Source organism: Pisolithus orientalis (genome assembly GCF_024613125.1).
Source record: "Pisolithus orientalis strain OTSU chromosome Unknown F5J12scaffold_18, whole genome shotgun sequence".
Lineage (NCBI taxonomy): Eukaryota > Fungi > Basidiomycota > Agaricomycetes > Boletales > Pisolithaceae > Pisolithus > Pisolithus orientalis.
In genome coordinates this window covers 555,433-572,915 of record NW_026260799.1, presented here as the reverse complement: position 1 = coordinate 572,915, position 17,483 = coordinate 555,433, and the positions used below count along the sequence as shown (strand labels likewise).

The 17,483-nt window shown below is 48.1% G+C and overlaps 3 protein-coding genes across 3 annotated transcripts; all 3 read right to left on the bottom strand.

Annotated features, from left to right (window-relative positions):
- Positions 1-5,157: 5,157 nt before the first annotated feature.
- On the bottom strand, positions 5,158-7,709 carry F5J12DRAFT_943493 (uncharacterized protein; the record flags this gene model as incomplete). The annotated part of the gene is made up of 11 exons (XM_051749714.1): positions 5,158-5,241; positions 5,270-5,338; positions 5,413-5,456; positions 5,493-5,557; positions 5,633-5,645; positions 6,135-6,166; positions 6,290-6,339; positions 6,719-6,740; positions 6,800-6,911; positions 6,967-7,498; positions 7,695-7,709. The coding sequence occupies 11 exons, from the start codon at positions 7,707-7,709 to the stop codon at positions 5,158-5,160; spliced, it is 1,038 nt and encodes a 345-aa protein (XP_051599056.1).
- A 2,331-nt stretch (positions 7,710-10,040) lies between these two features.
- F5J12DRAFT_838422 (uncharacterized protein) lies at positions 10,041-13,555 on the bottom strand. Its single transcript, XM_051746035.1, has 4 exons — positions 12,931-13,555; positions 11,786-12,856; positions 10,736-11,760; positions 10,041-10,647 (listed from the first exon to the last, which is right to left on the bottom strand). Exons 1-4 carry the CDS (start codon positions 13,378-13,380, stop codon positions 10,227-10,229), a joined length of 2,967 nt encoding a protein of 988 aa, XP_051599055.1. The 5' UTR covers positions 13,381-13,555; the 3' UTR covers positions 10,041-10,226.
- A 1,227-nt stretch (positions 13,556-14,782) lies between these two features.
- F5J12DRAFT_906170 (translocation protein sec63) lies at positions 14,783-17,214 on the bottom strand (the record flags this gene model as incomplete). Its single annotated transcript, XM_051748753.1, has 10 exons — positions 14,783-14,986; positions 15,039-15,266; positions 15,319-15,548; positions 15,597-15,911; positions 15,968-16,458; positions 16,517-16,603; positions 16,655-16,707; positions 16,764-16,878; positions 16,936-17,044; positions 17,100-17,214. 10 exons carry the CDS (start codon positions 17,212-17,214, stop codon positions 14,783-14,785), a joined length of 1,947 nt encoding a protein of 648 aa, XP_051599054.1.
- Positions 17,215-17,483: the final 269 nt, after the last annotated feature.

Genomic DNA, 17,483 nt, shown 5'->3' with positions numbered 1-17,483 from the left:
TAGAAGTTTGTGAAGCCAAGGAAAGACTGGATGCCTCACACCTTCTGCAGCTCAGGCCAGTCATGGACCACCTGAACCTTCTCAGTGGACATGGTGAGACTGGAGGGAGAAAGAACATAACCAAGGTACTCGATGGAGCTGGAGTGAAACTCACACTTCTCCAGCTTGGCATAAAGACCATGCTTTTGAAGGCAGTGGAGTACCTCTTTTACATGTTTGCAGTGCAACTCCACATCCTGTGAATAAATTAGGATGTCATTGAGGTATACCATGATGCAGACATTGAGCATGTCTGCAAAGATGCTATTAATGAATCACTGGAAAGCTGCAGGTGCATTAGTCAGACCAAATGGCATTATCTGCCACTCGTAAGAACCATAACAAGTGCAGAAAGCTGTTTTCCATTCATCTCTGTCTGTGATGTGGACTAGATGATAGGCATGGTGGAGGTCAATCTTGGTGCAGACTTTAGTGTAGCTTGGGGAGTTGAGTAGGTCAGAGATGAGTGGCAGTGGATAGCAATCTTTTTTCATGATTTCATTGAGTCCTTGATAGTCCACACAGAGGCAGAGTGGACCATCCTTCTTCTTTATGAAGAGGACAGGGGCACTGTGAGTGGAGGTGGACTGCTTGATGAAACCATAGCCAAGGTGCTCATCAATGAAGGTGTGGAGAGCTTCAAGCTCTGGCAGAGACAGAGAGTAGATCATGCCAATGGGCAGAGAAGCTCCTTCTTTGAGGTCAATCTTGAGATTGAATGAGCAGTGTGGTGGAAGTTCAGTAGCCTTGTCTTTACTAAAGATGTCAGCAAACTTGTGATACTCAGGAGGGACTGAGGAGAGGTCAGGAGGTGGAGAAGAAGTGGAGGATGCATGAAGCTTCACCTCATCAGTGGAGAGCTGTAAGCGGAACTGTCTAGAGCCAGGGAGAGCACAGGCTCTGACATACACAGCAGCATTGATGAGTGAGACAAGCAGAGTGGAGTGCAGTGAGTCTGTCAGAGGTGCAGACAGAACTGCAGACTGAGTGGGGGGTGTTGGATCCAGAGCAGAGGTTGCAGTGGAAGGTGATGAAGGTGCCTGGGGTGTCAGCATTTCCTGTAATGATGGTTTGAACAATATACTGCCCAGTACCCAGTCAATCAACAGATTGAAGTGGGTGAGCCAGTTGTGTCCTAATACCAGCAAACATGAAGAATCCAACAGAGTAACATAAAACAAAACAGAGTTGACATCGCCAGAAGGAAAGCAGAGGGAAAGATCTACTTCTTGGGAAATGACAGCATTTGTACTACCATCAAACAAGCAGAGTGGAATTGGCAGAGAAATGGAGGAAACAGGAATAGCATATTTTTTGATAATGGATGGGTCTACAGAACAATGAGAAGAGCCAGAGTCAATCAATGCAGAAACAGTATCAACAGAGTAATCAAGAAGAGTTACAGATGGAAGTAAAGAATTGGGACTAGAGAGAGTGGACATGTTGAGTCAGATGTCTGGTTGTGCACAGTTGGGATCAACACTTCCTCCAGGCTGTGCAAGCTCCCTGGAGGAGCAGACTAATTTTTTTGGCTCTGCCTTCTCTGTGGGTGGAGGAGGCAGAGTTCCAGCTGTAGCTGCATGGGCTTTGGCTGTGTGAGAGGTAGACTTGGGACAGTCCTTGGCAGAGTGGCCAGCCTTGCCACAGAAGAGGCAGAGGTTGTTTTTCATCCTGCACTGTCATTCAGCAGAGGTGAGTTTGCCATCCTTGCTCAGAAGATGGGCAATATCAGACTTGGACACATCAGACCTGGGTGGATCTTTCTGTTTGCCCTTGCCTTTGGTGTCAGACTTTGGAGTGGAAGCAGAGGATGATGATTTAGACTTGTTGTCAGTGGTGGGCTTGGTGGTGTGTGAGATCTCTGCTTTACACTCCCAGTAGTGTGCATCAATGGTCTGAGTGAGTTTGCAGAGTTGTGCAAGGATAGAAGGTTTTCCTACATGAGCAATCTCATCCTTGATGCAGCATTGTACAAGGAACTTGCAGAGTTTCTTAGGGTCAGAGCCATTGAAAGTGTCAGGCTCACAGACTTTGGTTTTCAGAGTGGAGTCCCCAGTGCACAAACCAGACAGCACAAGCACATGGACAGCCCTAGCAAGAGCTACAAGGGGATCCTCTGGCAGCTCAGCTGGGTCTTCAGGGATATCCCCATCACTGCTGCCCCCACCATCAGGATCACCATCAGGGTCATCAAGGTCAGGTCCATCATCTTGGTTATGAGGAGATGGAGTATGGAAAGTGGTTGGGTGGAGGTTGGAGTGACCAGCTTGCAAAGCACTTTTGCCTTCAGTGCAAGAGTGGCATTGAGTGGAGAATGATTGGAACTGTTCAATGATGGAAGGGAGTTGACATGGATTAGTGAGTGCAACAGTGAGGTTCTCAGTGACCTCTCTCTGGGATTGAGCTTGAGTTCTCATAATGGTGTAAGTTTTTTGGAAGACAGAAGACAAGATCATACAAGTGCAAGTACAAATATACTGTCAAGTCTGGGCCTACTCCAACCAATTCCAATGCTGGACAAGGTCTGGGGAGAGGTTCAGAAGCAAGTCCAACAGAAAGAGCAGGACTCTGACTGGCAGAGTGTTGGCAAGAATGAAGTCTGCTGAAGGTAAGGGTGGAGCAAAGTGAGGGTGTCAGGTTTAGCTCATGCACTACCCCCTTGCATGATCTCAGCCCTCATATTTCAGAGGCAGAGTACAGATGGATGGTTGGGGGTAACTCTGACAGGCAGAAGACAGAGACAGAAGGAGTAGGAACTAAGTCAATATTCATACTGAGGAACAGTGGAGTATGATACATGCTTTTATACTACTACAGAGGTACAGTAACTGGAATTGGAACTGACATACAGAGACTTGTAAAATTTCAAGTAAAATTTCCTAGACAATGAATGAAGGGTAGACAGAGGACATATGAATGGGTAACACAGAACATCCCAAAAAGGAAACAGCCCAGGTGTTGGACCATGCAGTGCATGCACTGCCAAGTACCTGACTGTGTGCTGTCAGGGAGGAGTCCAAAGGTAGCCACATGACCCCTCAGAGGACAGTCTGTTCGGTCCAGTAGCAGAGCAACACAAGTCCAACAGCAGTCAGAGTGGAGATGGTTTGTAACCAACAGAAGTTGGGCAGAGTTGGTGCAGAGCAAGTGAATGACTGGTGGAAGAGGGTGCAGAGTGAGTAAGGACCTAGAGTGAATGCACAGTTATGACACAGACAGTGAGACTGTGAAATTGAAGACTGTGAATGAAAGACTGTGACAAGCCCTTGTTGAGGCACTCCCAGACGACCTCCAGATGCCATTACTCACTCCCTTTACTGCTCCATTTGTTCTGCCCAACCCAAATCCACTCTTTCACCTCTTTTCACTGATCCAAGCACAGAGTCCCTCTGGTTCAAACTAGACTGATATCTATCTACCCCCTAGGAGTCCCCTGCACTCCTCAGCATCACTATACACCTAACCTACAATGCTCATGATGTGATCATGAAAGCATGAGTAAAGCAGATGATTGGTGCTAATAAAAAGTACCATGACAGCCCATTTATCAAAGGGGACCTAGTATACATGTCTACAAAGAATATTAGCCTCCCAAAGGGAACATCTTGGAAGCTCATCCTGAAATTCATGGGACCCTACTGGATAGTAGAGGACTTTGGCAATTACTTGTACTGGATCAAGTTCCCCATGAAGCTGAAGCAACAAGGTGTACACAATGTGTTCCACTCATCATTACTAAGAGTCCACATCCCAAATGATGATAGGAAGTTTCCTGGAAGATGAGATGATCAGATCCCAGAATTTGGCAGGAACAACCATGAGTGGGCTGTGGACTGTATAATCCAGCATCATGGAAGCCACTCCAATGTGATGTTCAAGGTATGTTGGACAGCTGGTGACCAGATGTGGCTACCATATGAGGATGTCACACATCTGAAGGCATTAGCCAATTATCTTGAGGCCATTGGGGATGAAGGAATTGAGAAATCAAGGGACTTGGGTGACAGGGAATTGTCAGATAATGATCCCCAGGTGTTCATAGGACACTTGGCACCACAGGTGTGTGGAAGCCATAAATACTGCCCACATCCCAGCCCAAGATGCCAGGCCCACACTCCACATACAGGTGACCTCTATTGCAGCCTTGGTATCGCCATCCACCAACTATTCACTTGGTCTGCAACCCCTCACCATGCTACATCCCACATCCTGCCCCTCCATGCTGCATGACACAGATTGAATTGACACCAATCTCCTCACATACATCAAACCTGTCCCAGTCAGCATCAGCCAAGAGGTCCACCTCAAAGATGAACACATGGTAAAATGTCTGCTTACCCTACACATCCCTTAAACCATTGCTGCTTGTATCACTGACTGTGAACTAGAGGACAGGATCAACACTGTGCTGACCAAAATCAACCTCTTGGTTGTAACAGTCATACCACACATCCCCACCCAACTTGACCATCTTCTTGGTGGACATTCAATAACAGGCCTAATCCACCCAACAGGAGCATTGACCCAGTTCAAAACACCATCACCAAAACTACAGTTGTTGTCACTCAATGCTCAATCTTCATCTCCATGGGCTAAGGTTAACTCTCCATCAGCCCCATACCATGACAAATATATCTAACATTACTGTGGCAACTTCTTCCAAGTTCACACTTTTGATGAGAATGGTGAGGAAGGGGAATGGGTGGTTATCCATAGAGAGCAGGTTAGGGCACTCTTTGATCATGACCATGCATTACATCATCAGCATGATACCATCCTGGAAACTCCCTCAGGGTATCATACCTTCCAAGAAGTGTTCAGGTGAATGGCTCTGACAGGAGTGTGCTTTGCATATTACAATGTTGATGATGATGGAGAATTGGAGGTCATTGCACTGGGCCCTTCACCTACCAAGTACGAGGTGCTGGGTGAAGATGCTGACCTGTGAAGCCATGAAGAGATAGATGGGGGGATGGTACTCAACAGCTCACAGGCTGATACACTCAATGTTCTGCTCTGGGAAAATGCTGAGCATCTGAAGAGGCAGAAACAGAAGTCTCACCAGGGATATATTGACTGTTGCAAGCAGAGGGGGGACTGTCATCATGGGAAGAGTCCTTACAGTGAACCATCATACACCTGACACTGCCCCAATGGGTCCTGATCCAAGGGATCTAAGAGGAAGTCAGGTGGACATGACCTCTATGGCAAACCCAGCATTTATACTCACCACAAACCCAAGTCTTCCATCACTGGCCCAAGCAATATCACAGGAGATCAATCTATGGCTGAGGACGACCTGGATGCAGAAGGGGAAGATGAGGAAGGGGTGGTAGGAGGTGAGGATGTTTCAGCAAGTCCTGTGCAACACACCTTGGGGTTGGCCAGACAGGCTTTGGAGATGGCCTCAGGAAAATCTGCTAAGAAAGTCATCTAAAAGCATCACAACTCACCACAAACATCTGGAGAGGGTACTTTGTACCCTGGAGGGGGAAATGTGAGGATTTCAGCCTGATGTCTGTTGGGCATTCTCAGGAGTTGCTGGTTATTTGACAGATCCAATAAGTTTCTCATTTGTTCTTGCTGTTCTTACTTATCCCATTCATCTACATTGACATATTCATGCCTATATGCCTATCCTCTACAGTATAAAAGGGCCTGTAAAATGTAGAGTATGGGGACTTCTTTTCCCTACATCAATACAGACTGCAACATCTGGATAACTTATAGCTTGCTTAAGAAAGTTCTGCTGTGCCTATGTTGCAAGTCTAAGTACTTCGCATTGAGTCACATGGTGGTTCCATTGATGAAACACCTTGTGGGAACTGTATCCACAGGTGTTAGCACTCCAACCACAAGATTGCATTATTTGACTGGCATGAAAATCAAATGGGAATAGCAAGGTATAGCACTTTGACAAAGCTGAGTCAGCCATGGAGATACCCATTTTCTACATGAGACCATTCCCATCCATGGCATGGTATGACTATGTGTAATACATCACTACAGAGAGCTCCAATTTTCACTGGGGGCACCAATGGCTGACTGTATGCACCATGTGGTGGGAGCATCCTGATTCCAAAGGTCCAACACACAGAGCCAACTATGAAGTGGAAGTGCTAGTATCCTGAGGTACACAGTTGTAAATAATGATTTGCAATGAGAAAGATGATAAAAAATGATTTATGTAAGAATACAATATCCATGTCACCTCTCCATGCTTGGCAATCCATCATAACAAAGAGCATACCAGAGAGGCCAGTCCACCACCACCTCCTGAGTTTGAACCTCCCCTAAGAGCTGAGAAAATGCCAATAAAGATGAGAAACACCATGATAGAAGTAATGTAACTTAGTTCCTGATAGCTTGTACCCTGCAGTGCAGAGTATCCTTCACCCAAAAATTGTCAACCAAATCCCCAACTGGATGCTGAAAGTTCAGATAGCAGAACTGTTGTATATTCTGTCTTTCATATTATACTTCCATCTGCATCCCACTTAGTATTATGGTATGCATTTAGCCATATTACATAATCACATTCATTTTTGTACTCGAGTAGCATACTCACACCTCAGTTGGCTACTTAACCCAACTGAGGTGAGCACTTTCTACATCCTGTCTTTACACTCAGCTAATAGCCCTGTAGTATATATTCTACAAGAACATATTGGCAACACACTGTAACAATACAGGTGAGCCACCTATTATTGTGCAGTCATTCAAACATCAAGGCAGTTACAGCACAAAATCAAACACATACCAAGGGTTTCCAATCATTGCTGCTTGGTGCAGCAGCTGTGCACTGCCATGAGTCTTCAGGGCCAGCTTCTTCACTGCCATTAAATGCTGTTCCAGACAGAGTAGTTGGAAAACTATGGGTACTATGGAGCAGTTCTTCCTTGAGAGATATGTATGTAGCTGGGCTACCTTGAGACATGTCAGAGATATCATCTCTGCTGATCTGTTCAAGGTGTCTTTTGACAGACTCCATGGCTTCTTGCATATCACACAAGGCAACCCAGATAGGGCCAATGTCATGAGTATGGTCCAACAGTGTCATGAACCCTTGAGAGAGACTATGTATCCCTGCCAAAGTCTGCAAGAAGAACACCATATGTTTGTCTTGAGTGGCCCAGATTCCATCAGCTTTCTCCTCTAAAATGGTCAGCTGTTCATCCAGTGAGAGCTGGGATGACTGTAGGCTGCTTGGCCAGGTTACAGCAAAGTTCAGATGGCAAAGGTGCAGGAGGGAACAAAGTAGATGATGGCCAGGAAGGGGAGAAGAACTGAACTGAATAGCTGGAGGCCCATCCCAAAGAAGTTCCAGCAGGCCCAACTCAGAGAAAGAGGAAATGCAGTGGCAGTACCCAGCAAAGCAGATAGGTGAGGAAGGGGGAAAATGAGAAGTGTGCTGAGAGAAGATCTGGCAGAACCAGGAAGCAGACACAGAGGACTTGGCCTGTAAATACATAAAAATATCTATGCAGATTATCACTGAGTCAGAAAAGAGTGATCCAAATGATTATTGCACCAAGTTGTGGCTGGGTTAGGGTTGGTTGATGGGCTGGCACAGGTTGAGGCTAGGTGGGCCAACACCATTTCCACAGGGCTCCCTCATCATGAGGTGAGGTTAGTGGTCAGCTGACACCACTTACCAGGAGCCCAGTCATGGTTAGGTGAGGTCAACTGATACCACTTCCAGGCAGCTCCCTCATGGTTAGGTGAGGTTGGCTGAAACCACTTCCAGGGGGCTGGCACATGCTGAGGCTAGGTCAGCTGAAACCACTTTCAGGGAGCTTATTCATGATTAGGCTAGGTTGGCTAAAACCACTTGCAGGGGCTGGTACATACTGAGGTTAGGCTGGCTGACACCACTTCCAGGGAGCTCACTCATAGTTAGGCTAGGTTGGCCAACACCACTTCCAGGCAGCTCCCTCATGGTTAGGTGAGGTTGGCCAAAACAACTTCCAGGAGACTGGCACATGCTGAGTCTAGGTCAGCCAACACCACTTCCAGGGGAATGGCACATGCTGAGGCTAGGTCAGCCAACACCACTTCCAGGGAGCTCACTCATGGTTAGGTGAGGTCAACCAAAACCACTTGCAGGGGGCAGCACATGCTGAGACTAGGCTGGCTGAAACCACTTCCAGGTAGCTCACTCATGGTCAGGTGAGGTCAGCCCACACCACTTCCAGGCAGCTCCCTCATGGATAGGTGAGGTTGGCCAATACCACTTTCATGAGGAGGGCCCATGCTTAGGCATTGTTGGCCAATACCACTTCCAGGGGGCAGGCACATGCTTAGGGACAGTTGGCCAATACCACTTTCAGGTGGCTACCAGATGCCTAGACTGGGTAAGCTGACACCACTACCAGGGAGCTGGCCCTTGGGCAGGCTGGGTAGGCTGACCCCATCTCCAATGGCACTGGGCTGGTCCAGCCAACACCACATGTAGGGCAGCCAGCTGATGTGGTTAGGCCCACTTTCAGGTGCAAATGTACATTCAGATGTCCTGGTTTCAGAACTAGATGTGACTGAAGTGTCTGGAATGGTACCAGGGTGAGGCTCATCATCTTGGGTTAGCTGTGGAGGCTGTGGAACCTCTAGTCTCAAGTGGAGATTGTGATGCCAACCCCAAGCAGCAGGGACACCTAGCTGAAGCTGTCCTCACCTACAAGCTCTGTCCAGCCCTCTGGGTTGTCTCACCACCCCAATCAGGCCTGTGCCCCATGGAGACCAACTTTGAGAACCCTCAAGGCATCTAGTACACCAACACTTGGCTACAAGCAGACAATATCCTCCAAGGAGGCTTCCCTTCCATGTGCTTGTACCATACAATTCATGTACATCACTCCTGGCACTGCCTGGCTCCATCTATATCCCTCCTCTTCCTGTTCCTTGCTTCAATCATTCTGAGCCTGAGTTGGCTTTACAAAGGGAGGGTGTGTTAGGTACATGAGCCCCTGTCAGGTGCTTATGTCATACTGAGGCTACTACAACCTCTTGCTTTGCATATCACATGTCTGCCCACCACTGAAGTGTATATAAGGTAGTTGTCTTGCAGAAACCATGAACATCACATGGATGTGACTTGGTGTGACACAAGCATCAGAGCAACATGCCACACTGTGCCAAGTGTGAAGTATCAGAGTTGTAAACAGGTACTTATTAGCATTGCACTAGGGGTAAGGGAGCAACAGTATCAGGATACCTATAATCTGAGTGTATAAAATGAATGGAGAGTAAATATTAAGCCTTATCAAGACCTGTTGTCAGTGTCTCAGGCAGGACATGATGGCCATGGTATTCCTTGAATGCCCAGGCTGCCTGTGTGCCATTAAGGCTGGTCCTGTAGGGCCATCAACAAAGTGTCCATGATTGTCATGCAATGGCACCTTGGCACTTCATCTCAGCTACTGCATGATTTCAATGGAGCAGTTGGCACATTTTCAGTGCTTCCAAGACTCAAAAATATTCAAAATCAATTCTCAAAAGCAACATGCTTTACATTCTACTCAATACAAACAGTATATACTAGTTCATTCCAAACTTCATATTGACTACTTTCCCATTTCATGAACTTGTTAGATTGTTTTTCAATTTTTTGGCCTTGTCATGCAAATGTAACATTTTGGCATGTGATGTTTGTGGTTTCCACAAGATGACTACCTTAGCTTGTGTAGGTTTCACATGTAAACTTACTCTTTTCTCCTTCACTATGAATACCACACTCTGGTCATGTTCACTGGTGATACTGAAAGAGTCCTACAACCTTACACTTCACCTTGTGCAAATTCTCAGACCAGTCACTTTCCTATGCTACTAGACTTGTTCCCACACTCCCAGCCTTGACTCCAATCCCCCAGACTTGGGGCCTAATCACTTGAAGATGAACCCATTCTTAACACCTTCCCAGATCAGGACAGAGAGTTCCAGCTGGAAACAGATGCCTCACTATGCACACATGACTGAGATCTTGTATAGATTTCCTTGAACACTATCTCCTCAGTATGAATATTAACTAAGTTTCTGACAGTGTCCCATGTCTATCTGGAAGGTCCCACTAACCCCATGGAATGTCCCATTCACTACTTGGCATACACTAGCTACTGCTATGGCAGAGGGCTAAACACATCCATGTGATCTAGCCTTGGTAGGGTGACTTCAAACCTTACAAGCATAGAATGTCAGTTGCCTGAGACAGCTGCACCAACTCCATCAGCCCCTCTAAGCAACCTCCCAATGCTCCCTCTCACCCTCCACACACCCCATATGCCAACCACAATACCCATGTCCAAGGCCCCCATCCCCAAAATAGTAAACATATATCTGGGTGCAAAAACCTTCCACACCATTAAATGTCGCCGCAGCCCCCCAGCAAACACTGCACTCCCCAGCAATAGTATGTTGAAGTAAGTTGCCAGACCTAGGCATGATCTCAGGACTGGCAGTACCACATTTTTCTGATGGTTAACAGGTAGAGCAGGAGAAGAAGGAGGGAGAGGTGGGAGATTCCACACCACCAGAAGCGGGGCCGCAGTACCAGCGAGGAAATAAGGACCAAGAGTATTCAAGATCACCGTAATCTGGGAATATGGAAACCAGACACTAGAAACCAGCACGAATGCAGTTTTCCATTGCAGAGAAGGGATGGTGGGTTGGTGTCCTGTCCCAGTAGAAGGCATGTGTAGCCAACAATGCGAGGGGGACGATCTCCGAAAATTGGGCTTCCCTCTTGTACGTGAGCGCGACGGAAGGCGTGCCAACAGCGGACACAAACCCTTTAGACAACGCCTCGTTCAATCCACGGACATCTCGAACACTGTCAACGACCTCCAAATAAGCAAGTAGCGCCACGGTGAATAGGCCGAGCACGACCTGTCCAGTGAGTTGCATGCAGAGCCATACAACACTCAGGAAGATCGACCATAATATGATATAGGGCGAACCGAAGGCGTTAGCAAATCCCAAGACAGTGACTGTGACTTGTGCGTCCGAATCCGGGTTCTCAGAATAAGAGGGTTTAAACCTGACGTCAGGAGGTGCTTCGTTGGCCTCTGGTGCAATGCTCGCAACCATCTTCGTCGGCCACTCACTTCTCTGAATATCCAAACACACCGGGGTGACATTCCAAAGCACGACGCCTCCAAAAATCATAAGCACCACCGTCGCCCTCGCCACCACCGTTCTCCCATTCCTGAGCCACACATTCCCTGCATCTCCAACCCATTCCATCGAATGAATCCACTCAACAATCCAAAACGTTGTTCCGGCGAGCAACGCCGCCGTTATCGTCCACGGCAAAAACACACCTGCGATCCCGTTATCGGATTTGGAAATCGCCAACACGCGACGTATGATACGGGGTATCGACACTGCCATAACGGGTGCGAGAACCAACGCAAGGGCAGGGGGAGCAGAAGAAGTCGAGGACGCGTAAAATGTGACAACACAGTAGGGATATTGTTCTTCTCTGCAAACAGTACTTAACATCATGAGACGAACGCATATAGCAAATAGTGTGGAAAACCCGAGGATGCGGTCGCGAAGGCGCGAAGTGGGAGCTGTGAATCCAATAAGAACGCTCGGTGCCAAGGACGAGAGACACAAGAACGGGACAATATGATCTTCCCAGATTGTAAAGGAGTTGGACGCGAAGCATAGAGTGTGGAGGGTGAGGAGGATCGGCGTGGACTTCAGCATTTCAAAAGTGAGTCGTGGCTTGCAGGTAAGAACAAGCTGTCACTGATGAGGCGAGCGCACCGCCGAAGAGTATGAGATGGTCGGCGTGAACCCCGTCCAGATACTTCCGAACAAGTAGATGCGCGAGACCGCCGACGATCGAACCCAGGACACCGACCTTGAAAGCGCTGAGCAAGTTCTTTTCTAGTCTTTGTGCTCGATCCTCTCCTGAGCTCCCAAGAATGATATATATTGCGTAGGAAGCGACGATACTTGTGAATATCACTACGAGGCCTGCACCCATGAGCGTTAAGCTGAATTGTGCCCAGAGTGAACGACACATCGATAGCGCGAGGCGATTAAATGCAAATAGGGTGGAGACTCGACTCTCGGGTGGCGCGTCGCCTGCTTCCAACCAAGCATCAACCAAGGTGGACCAGACACTATCCAGTTCGCTACCAGATTCGCTTGCTCGATAGACGTCCAAGTATCGTTTAACCTGGTGTACATTCATCTCCAGGGCTTCTCCCACGCTCGAGTCCCCTCGGTCGAATAGTTCGGGGATTATGCTGCCGAGGTTATTAAACGGAATAGGAAGACCGAGGAGGAGCGAAATTGTTGGGACGAGATCGATTTGTTGGATGAAACGATGGGGGACGCTTTCCCCTGGAAATGTTGTTTTAGGTAGAATTTCAGGTGGTGCGGTCACAAAAGACGACGAAAGAGGTGCGCCCTTGCTGTATATCCAAACCGCGGAAGAAGTCTCGAGGATGCTGTCGCCACCGTGATTACCCGTATGATCCATGCCGTGATCACCAAGTAAAACCAATAGCGTATCTTCGTCGATGATACGGACGAGTTCACCCAAGAATGCATTCATTTGTTCGAGCTTGGCTTTCATGGCGGGGTGGTCGGGTCCGACGCGATGTCCTACGTGGTCGACCCCAAGACCATGACCGATAGCAAGTGACCATGGTTCTGAGCTCTGCTGTATGATGGGGGGTAAATGGGAGATGACACCTGAGTCGACTGTGTGGAGGTCTTCGACGTCGAACGAGTCAAACGGGTACGAGAGGTTGTGGTCAAGAAAACTCGGAAAGAGTGCAAGCCAAGTATTATCGCCCACAAATGCAACCTAATCGGTGTACACGCAGTGCATAAAATGAATATTAACGAAGTGATTACGAATGGGATATTCTATGAACTGACCTTGCGTCCTGAGATGCCTAGTTGGTGAAGCAGAGAGTCCTCATGTATGACCGATCCTGAAAAGCTTTCCCCGATATCAACAATGGTGGGTAGAGAGCCTGTGGTAAGACCTTTGATGCGTTGGAGCGTCGTCGTGGGTGGGTCTGCATATGCATTGAAGATGAAGGAATGGTGCGGATGCGCTGCAGTGAGTTCTCGAGGGAGGGTAAGGATATTGTGGTGGTTCGGCGAGGGAGGGTCCGGTGGGTGGGCTGACACGAAATCAAATCGTAGGGCGTCGATGACAAGAAGGACAGCGCGTTTATGCGTCGCGGACCGGTTCCATTGTGCTTGCTCTTCTTGAGATTTGTTGGGAAGTGCCAGTCGACTGAGAAGAAATCCTCTTGAGAAAAGGTAGATGCCAGTAATGTGGACGAAAACGAGCCAGCAAAGTAGCCGTACCACAATCATCGAACGTGGTCTGGAAAGAAAGTTTATATGTGATCAACGCCAATGATCGACACTCGTAAATACGCGAATTCCCTGCGAGTCTGGGATACACCTTGCGTTTACCAACCAACTAATCCATTGGCTCATTTCATCGATGTAAATAAAAAATAAAAAAGCAAGCAGATGGCTGTCGTACATAGTAAAATGTCTAGCTTAGTTGAGCTTTACCTGCGCCTAGCAGTGGGTATTACATAAGCGAGTAACGGATTCGGCCAGCTTATCTCGTTCCCTGCCTCCTAGTTCCCTCCACATCGCCAGGTCTTCGATAAACTCAATCCAGCCGCCGCTCAACAACACAAGTTCTTCGGACATAACCCTGGTAATTTATTTTCCTTGCCGCTCTCCGAGGCGGGCTCACGATGTCATCCTACGCAGGGCGCCCCACCCCCTCACGAGGATGTTCGTTAGGCGTGATCGCTCCCAGTAGTAATTTACTTACGTGCACTGGTATGTCTCGGTCTCTAAAACTGCCTTGGTTAGAACGAAAACTCTGCATCTGATATTCTTTGATCACCACTTCTTTCCTGTGACCAAGATAAATGTCTAATTTGACTTCTGATCTTCCGTTCAGGTAGAGCCCATAGCATTGCTGCACTCAGAAATGTCCATGTCCACAACTGACACTTGTTGTTTATGGCAGGTTCCAAGACTTAGTGCTTCCGATTCCGCCCAGTATAATAATTTGTGGTGCACCCGGCTTCTGTGATCTCAGGAACCAGTCGGGACAACGAACCCCCGATGCGCACCGTTGACAACCCTATACCAACTGGCCGGAGTTCTAAAGCAGCGCGGTGCAGCGCGATTCGCCCCTTCCACCGCGTTGCTTTAGAACTCTATCCATCAAAATATATGATCCCTGATTTGGAGGTGGTTGTCATCAACCAAGTTGATTTTCTACTACAAGGACGACTGGATAGGTTAGGAGAGATGTTGAACTTGGTAGACGTCGTCACCCCATGCTAGCATCGGAGCTGTGTTCTTTGATGCTGGGCCGGTCATCTCATAGAAACTGATAATCATCAATTGACAAGAGGTGACTTCCCAAAGACGTTCTGATCGTCGAGACATGCCCAGCTGCTCTGTGTGCGATGTCACTATTGGTTTACTTCAGGACAAGGTCAGCCTAGTTGACACTTGATTCGTAGCGAGCGCACGATTTATTACGTCGTTCTCTCAGAATACAGCACGTTCAACTTCTTGTCATTCATTCCCCACGCATGCTCGTGCCATGTTCAGAGCGGTAGGTTTCCATGACCGCAATGATACGCTTTGCTTTTTTCTTATACCCTTCGTTTCCTAACATACGATGGGCTCGCAATGACATCCATGTGATAAAGCAAATCTCGCGGTCACATCTACCAAGCTAGTCACTATCAGAACTATCGTCCTCATCACCATCATCAGTTAAGCTATCATCACTATCCTCCTCCGCCACTGGCACCTTCTTCACTGGCCCCCCCCGCATGGCTGCCATTTGACCAGCCAGTGTGTCCTCCTCCGGATCAGAGATTTCGTCCTCCAAGTGCTGTTCCTCAGCATTCAGCGCAGAGACGTCATCAATCTTAAGCTAACGGCCAGTCAACCAACTTTGGCGGACTCTCATTTGTGTAGACACCTACCACAATATCCCTACAGGATTCTCCACCGATGAACGTGTCGCTCACGAAGTACACTTTCCAGGTGAATAGGCCCACGTTAGGGGGCGCCTGAAATTGAAGTTTGTAGCAGCGATAGTTGCGTTCCTTCGAGGGGTCCGACAGAGGAACATCCATTATTTTCAAGGGCGGCACCACAATCCTGTTGGATTTGTCATCTGCGAGGATAAGCCACCAGCCAGGTTTGCGCAGCTGAGTGAAAATCAGACGGAATGTTGACAAAGCATTTGTGAATACAACATACCCCAGGCCAATAAGGAGCGTGCGCGACTCCCGTGTCTCCAACCTCAATTTCCTCCGCATCCCGCCGACTGTGCAAAAATTTCTCATCGATCTCATTGTTACTGGGCGAATCCTCAGGTTCCGCAACTTCGCTCTTTGTGCCATCGATGGGCAATGTGGATAAATCCTTTAATCGGAGTTTCACCAACAAAAACACAATCGAGGAGGGAGTTACAACGCGTTCACCGATGACTAGGGCTAAGATGAAGTCCTGATCAACACGAACTGATGAAAACGTACCTTTGAAGCGCATGTCGACAATCTCCAGAGAGCCCAAGCCTGTGAAGGCCTTCTGCGCTTCCTCGGCACGTTCATCGCCACTTTCTCGTAGCTGTCGCACGACATCAGAGAGATCGTCCACTTCGTCGGCAGGAGCATCAGGCGCAAAACCGGGGAGCTGTGCTTGTAGACTACGTCTTCCTGGAACGATAGCCTGGGCGATGTAAGCGTGTAATCGCATGACAGCAAGCGTCGGAGACAACCAGCTTCGCGCCGACGCAATACTAAGGTAGGCATTTAACAGTAGAGGGGTTTGAAGTAACAAAGATTTCTGCTCTGTTGGCCAAGTGAGTCCAGGGTATCCGCGAGTGTTCCATTGTTACACGACATACCTTCCAACAGCGCCTTGGAGCCAAGTTCTAATCGCAGAAAATGGGCATAGAGTAACACGAGAGCCCTGGTAGATGCTTCATCCGCCGGTGAACTCTTCAACTCAGACCAATCCTTCCCCAGTCGCTTTTCTATCTCCCCCTCTACCTTGCGCAGATCACCACCCACCTTGGTGACTCTCTCATGCTGGAATGCGTTCACGAATACCTTGCCAACTTCAGTTATCCCACTCGTCTCCGCTAGTCCTTTCCAAAATCCCTCTGCAGTTTTCGCGCTCACGCCCTCCTTAGTGCGACCTCTGTTCCCGAACCACCATTTCCCCACCATTCCCGGCAGGACGCCACCAACCAGTATTCCATAGATCCCAAGAACCCAGACGTTGTTCTTACCCTCCACGATCCAAGAAGGAATTGCAATGCCCATGGACAATTCTTGCCTGCCATCAGGGTGACCGTATAATTCATAATTACGACGAATGGTCTCATCGGTGAGCCTTTGTATGCATCTGTTAGTTGAAGTGTAGCGCCAAACACGACGGCTCGAGCACGTACGCCTTGTAGGCCTTTGTAATATCTACGAATCGCTTCTCTATCTCATCGATCGTCTGATTCAAGGTCGCTTTCACTTTGTCGGGGTGGCTGATGCAAGTCGTGAGTTGCTATGCGAAGAAGTAGGGACACGAGACATACTAGAGTTTTGAAAGCTTCTTAAAGTGTGATTTGATCTCCTTCTCTGAAGTTCCCTGCAGTTTCAGAGTCTCATGAACCAGAATGAGGTTAAATTACGTTGAGGTCGTACAGCTGCTATCCCCAAAATATCGAATGGGTTGTAGACCTTGTTTTCGTCCTGTGCATTTGCGACTTTGTACGCTAGGAATGCAACGAGAGACCACCCCAACAGGACAGAGAACATTCTTATGACGGGGCAGTCAGCAAATATGCGGAGGGAAAGTGCAATAAACGAAACGCACCTCTTGGTCAAAATCATCTTGAGCGGTGACCCCTTTGTTCGCGCCAAAATTTGTCTTCTCCGTTCTACACACAACTTACACTGACATCCCTTGGGATCCTTCGGATGCCCTGTACTTAATAGTCAGCTCGCCGGACTCATGGACATAACGGAGCGCACGCGCACCTGCAGCAAAGCGAGTGACTGTGGAGAGCGTCACGGGGACTAATATTATAGCGAGGACGGATATCAAAAAGTACGCAGCCATGTTCCCGGCCTCATCATAGTGGTAGTTGGCCATGGCTGCTCACGACAGCAAGCGAATGAAAGGAAAGACGAACAACAGCTGGTCAGTACAAAGCTAACGCAAACGTGGAAGCGCGCAGGGAATTACATAAACGCCGTGAGAAAGTCGACGCAACGCCTAGCCTGCCACTTTTGACCGACATGACAGTGCTGCAAAACGCTAACTACAGCACACCACACTTCAATCCAAGCTTCATAGTTGTACATGGGGCATGATATACTATAGACCTGGGGGGATGTGTACTTTTTTTTTAAAAAAAAAAA